General features: G+C 44.4%; 2 protein-coding genes across 3 annotated transcripts in view; both read right to left on the reverse strand.

The window, feature by feature from the left end:
• The window catches only part of LDHAL6A (lactate dehydrogenase A-like 6A), a 16,391-nt gene extending 15,394 nt beyond the window's left edge, over nucleotides 1–997 (reverse strand). The window contains 1 exon segment of the mRNA XM_012654269.1: nucleotides 869–997. Coding sequence (XP_012509723.1) covers nucleotides 869–994 — 126 coding nt within the window. The 5' untranslated portion in view covers nucleotides 995–997.
• Nucleotides 998–4,753: 3,756 nt separating this feature from the next.
• The window catches only part of LDHA (lactate dehydrogenase A), an 81,431-nt gene continuing 80,666 nt past the window's right edge, over nucleotides 4,754–5,518 (reverse strand). Inside the window, exon 9 of one of the 2 annotated variants that reach the window (XM_012654262.1) lies at nucleotides 4,754–5,032. In XM_012654262.1, coding sequence (XP_012509716.1) covers nucleotides 4,868–5,032 — 165 coding nt within the window. In that variant the 3' untranslated portion in view covers nucleotides 4,754–4,867. The remainder of the gene's footprint in view (nucleotides 5,033–5,518) is intronic. The other variant, XM_012654263.1, reaches the window with a different exon arrangement.

Genomic DNA, 5,518 nt, shown 5'->3' on the forward strand with positions numbered 1-5,518 from the left:
ATTACTATTGGTAGAACAAAATGAGTCATGGGGAGTTTGTATGATTGGCAAGAGCAGCAGTTGACAGGAGCTGCTACTCTTAATGCCATAAGGACACTATGTCATCTAGATATGAAACCCTGGGCCAATCCTTTAAATTCAATCAATCATGCCAGCATTAAAGGCCTTGTAAAAAAAAAAAAAAAGGGGGCGTAAGGAAATTTTACAGATATTCCATTAACAAAAACAAAGTACAGCTCAAAGTTTCATATGATTTACTAAAACTTTATGAGCTCAGATCAGGGTAATATTCTTAGAAAGGGGTCAGAATCTTCTTAGTCTTCTGTCTCTAGCCATTAAACTAGAATCTTACTTTATCAGCTACATCATACTAAGAACAATAAACACTAAAACTAACCTAACATGAATAAGGAAGGAAGGGAAATAAAGACAGAAACCAGGAAATGGGAAAGAGAGAGTTAAAGGAAAAAAGATTACTGCATTTGGTACTAGTAGAATGCCTACCACCACTGACATGTTGTGCACTCTCTTCTCTGCCACCTATTTCTCCAGTTCTTTAAAATTTGTGAGCTCATTTTCCGAATCAAGCAAAGGGGTACCTCATTATTGTCATTAGTGAAAATGAAATGTCAACACGCTTTCACTGAACTTGTGACACATATGATACCACCATACAATTTAGAAAAAGGAGCTCCCTCCGGGAGGAACAATGAGAGAAGGGCACCTGTTCCTCTGGACTAGCCCAGGCCCTGCGCAGGGCCCCCACAGACCCCCTGAACCGGGCAAAACCTGCACAACCATGTGCAGTGGCCTTGCCTCCAACCAAGGAAATCTTGGCTAACCCTGTGGCACCGAGCACACAGCTTACTTTTAATAAGATGCTGATAGCATAGGCCATACCAGCCAATCCAGTTCCCACAATGGAGATCTTACTGTGATGAATGGCCTCCTCCGAAGTGAAATTCTGAGTAACTTCACGCTTCACGGTCGCCATCTTGGAAACCTAACAGAGCGAAGAAAAACTGCACAGCCCTTTCCAGATTTGGAATTGGTCTGTAGAGAAAGCGCGTCGGGAGAACTCCTGGGCCCCTGTGTGGAAAGATGTGCTGCAGACACAACAGGGACGGGACCCACAAATTTGACTGGCAAGGCAGCTGGGTAGTTTCTGGCCAGCAGCCCAGCATCCGCGAAGCAAAGCAGGGAAAGGAGAAGGAAGGTGGGTATGGATAAGAGGGAGTGAAGGAAAGGAAAGGGGCTACTCCGTTAAACATGAGACTACAGCTGGCATGGCTCTCCCTCCCCTCCTCCAGCTGACCACCCTTCTCTCTCCTCTTACACTCTTTCCCCGCCCCCAGCTCTCAGCTCCAGGACCCCGGCCTGCCGGGTCTGCAGGCCCAGGCGCCAGGTACTTCCAGCCACACTCACAGCGGGTAAGGGCCAGCCGCCCCAGAGCAGGCTGCATGCGCCTGGCGCGGACAAAGAGCCATCCTCAGGTGGAAACAACTGGCTCCCACGGCGCCCACGCTCTGGCCGGTTCGCGGTGCTCCCGCAAGCCAGCTCACAGCTCTCACTCAAGAGGCGAGAAAGAGAACGGAGGGACACAGCCTTGGAGCAGCCTCTCGGAGTTCGCAGGAAGTAAACAAGGGACCCGCTAACTCCCCGCCACGCCTGCCACTGCGGCTGCGCAAGACCGCGCCCAGCTCGTGCGGGCAGCACACCTGGCGCAGGTGCGGCGCCGACGCGGGCCTGGGGCACTGCGCCTGCGCCTTTGCCTGCCGCCGCCTCGCAGCCTCGTGCCGGTGGGCGTGCTGATCTTTCCGCGGTCCGCGGGCCTCAGCTAGCGCGCGCGGTACTGTTTCCCAGAACCCAAGCACTAGAGAGCCAGGTAGTTTTACTTCTAACCAGACCTTGTCTGCATGTATCCAAAAAGAGCTGTTTAACCCCCATTTGGAAATTTATCGCCAGTGCTGTAGGAGAAAGGGACCTCAGGGCTTTTCACCACCTCAAATGTGAGATGAAGTAGAAAAAATAATATTTAAAAACCCTCTATGCAAAGGGAATTTTGAAATTAGATATGAAACCCTAAGAATTTGATCAGTGGAGTGCTAATTCATAACCATTTCTACAAGTGGAAGGGAAAGCTCAACTCATTAAGTAGTTAAATGTAGAATCCAAAATTAGTCTGTAATGAATCAAGGTTTCTACTTCTCTTCTCCCACCACATTTTACGTAATTATGTTTTCCAACTCATTTATAATCAAAAATACATACACATTTGATAAATTCTTTTATAAAATGTAGAGCAGCGTTTCTCTTTTTTCATTATCGACCTCCTCAGGAGCCTTTTTTGACATTCCCCCCCCATTGTGAAATTAAATATTAAGGAATAAGATTTCTCAGGTAGGATTGAGCTTTAGCGTGACAAACCCTTGTAATAGCTAAGATTTTTTTCACACACACCCCCAAGAACCAATTTTCACTCCCTTGGGGACTATACTGTCCTGTTGCGAATATGAGATATAGAGCAGTTTTACTTCCTAGAACAGTCTCTTTAGAAACTATATATATTTTTCAACTTTTCAATCTTTGCAAGGATTTCCTAAAATGAAGTTTTAATTTGGTGTACAAACGGGAGTTTTTAAAAAAGGCAAAACTGAGGCTGGGCGCAGCGGCTCACACCTGTAATCCTAGCACTCTGGGAGGCCGAGGCAGGTGGATTGCTCAAGGTCAGGAGTTCGAGACCAGCCTGAGCAAGAGCGAGACCCCCGTCTCTACTAAAAAATAGAAAGAAATGATCTGGACAACTAAAAATATATAGAGAGAGAAAAAAATTAGCCGGGCATGGTGGCGCATGCCTGTAGTCCCAGCTACTCGGGAGGCTGAGGCAGAAGGATCGCTTGAGCCCAGGAATTTGAGGTTGCAGTGAGCTATGATGATGCCACTGCACTCTAGCCAGGGTGACAGAGTGAGACTCAGTCTCAAAAAGAAAAAAAAGCAAAACCCACAGAAGACTCCACTTGCCTCCATCCTAACTAAATTAAACTCAACCATATTTTATGCATTCAAGGGAACACATGAAGAAAAAGGAGAAGAACAAAATACTAAGCATGTTCAGTAGTAGATGACTAGAATGAAAGCTATCAAGACAGCAAGAATAACAGACTATGAGGGTGGACCGTGACTCTCTGACAAAATGAGTGTGCCTCCACTAGAACCATGGAAGTCCTCAGGGCCTGCGTATCTGCCTTCCAATTTTTCCCACTGATCCTGTCCTGTCTTAATTTGTAAATTACCTTGGTCCTAATCTCTTAGTATTTGTTTCATGGTATATTTCCTATAGCTACCTTAAATTATTTGTAGAATCAAGGAAATATATGTACGTATGTATGTATATGTTTATACTGTATAAATCACAAGAAACACATGCACTCCTACATTGGACACTAAGAAGGAGCTACCAATTGACTGTTATCAGCATTAGTCAATAATCAATTAGTTGAGGTATCCGAAATGCTCATTGTGGATACTTAAGGGTGGAGATGATATTTTATTGACCTCGTAACCATAACATAGCAAACATAGTAGTTTACTGAACAAATGACCCAGAAGATGGTCTAAGCTCCTGAGACACCGAATCAATTATTTGAGTTTATATGAACTGCTATAATACTTGCAGAGTTGAATATATCATCTCGTTTAAAATTTTTTACATCATAAAGTTATATCTATATTTTCTGATATATATCTTCTCAAAAATAAGTAATAAGGCATGGTGGCTCATACCTATAATCCTAGCACTCTGGGAGGCCAAGGCAGGAGGATTGCTTGAGCTCGAGAGTTCAAGACTAGCCCAAGCAAGAGCAAGACCCCTGTCTCTTCAGAAATAAACAGAAAAATTAGCTAGGTGGGTGGTGCATGCCTGTAGTCCCAGCTATTCGGGAGGCTGAGACAGGAGGATCACTTGAGCCCAAGAGTTTGAGACCAGCCTGGGCTACACAGCAAGACTCCATCTCTACAAAAAAATTTAAAAATTAGCCTGGAATGGTGGCATGTGCCTGTAGTCCTAGCTACTTGGGAGGCTCGGGCAGGAGGATGGTTCGAGCTCCAAAGTTCAAGGCTGCAGAGAGCTATAATCGAGCCACTACACTCCAGCCTGGGAACAGAGCAAGACCCCGTCTCTAAAAAAAAACAAAACAAAACAAAAAACAGAAAGAAAAGAAATTTCAGTACTAGAAAAAGGGCTTGGTTTTTTTGTTTTGTTTGAGACGGAGTCTTGCTCAGTGGCCCCTGGCTAAAGTGAAATGTCATCATCATAGCTCACTGCAACCTCAAACTCCTGGGCTCAAGCCATCCTCCTGTCTCAGCCTCCCAAGTAGCTGGGACTACAGGTGTGAACTACCATGCCTGGCTAATTTTTCTATTTTTAGTAGAGATGGAGTGTCACTCTTGCTCAGGCTGGTCTCGAACTGCTCAAGTGATCCTCCGGCCTTGGCCTCCCAGAGTGCTAGGATTATAGGCATGAGCCACCACGCCAGCCAGGCTTGTTGTTTTGTAAGAATTTAAAATTCTATATTATAATGGGTATTATACATATTCTACTTCACCTGAAGGCAACTCTTACATATATAACATACTTCACAAGTATAGCTTACACCTGTACAGAGTATCACGTGACTAGAGCTATCAAGGATTCATAAAGAGGAGAAATCTGTTTACAGTTTCTTTTTTCTAACCTTGAAAGACTGGATTTATGTCATAGGTCTCCAATTTTTTTTATTTTTTACAGATCAGATGAAAATACTTTTATAATGTAAAATATACAATCTCCTATCTTTTGTTCTATAAAATAGTGGAACACTAAAAGGTTTTAAAATACTAGGTCCTTTTGGATATTCCAAAGTGTATTCGCGCTCTGCTTGAAAAGGGCCTCCTCCTCAGAATTCAGGGTGATTTTCACAACATCTGAGATACCATTCCGACCCAAGATGCAAGGGATACTGAGAAAGATTTCTTCTTTTATTCCATATAATCCCTGAAAGGCAAGATTAGATTATTGTTCAGTAACCTGATATGGAAAAGCAGCTGTGCAAGCTTCAGAATAAGAGTATACATGCATAGGAGAGACTGTGGTGCTCAACAAGAATCACCTGGAGGGTAGCAGAGTAATTGTCAGCAAAAGTGAGAGCATCCTCATGTCCCATGTATGTCTCATACAAAATATCATGTGGAACTTAACATTCAGTGACAAGAAGAACATGCCAGAGGCGTTTAAAAGGATCAAGAAGGGGGCTAGGTGCAGTGGCTCACACCTGTAATCCTAGCACTTTGGGAGGCTGAGGGTGGAGCATAGCTTGTGGCCAGAAGTTCAAGACCAGGCTGAGCAAGAGTCAGACCCCACTTCTACAAAAAATAGAAAAATCAGCCGGGCATGGTGGTGCTCACTTGTAGTCCCAGCTACTTGGGAGGCTGAGGCAGGAGGATTGCTTGAGCCCAGGAGTTTGAGGTTGCAGTGAGCTGT

The sequence above is a fragment of the Propithecus coquereli genome, unplaced genomic scaffold (assembly GCF_000956105.1).
Source record: "Propithecus coquereli isolate 6110/MARCELLA unplaced genomic scaffold, Pcoq_1.0 Scaffold44, whole genome shotgun sequence".
Lineage (NCBI taxonomy): Eukaryota > Metazoa > Chordata > Mammalia > Primates > Indriidae > Propithecus > Propithecus coquereli.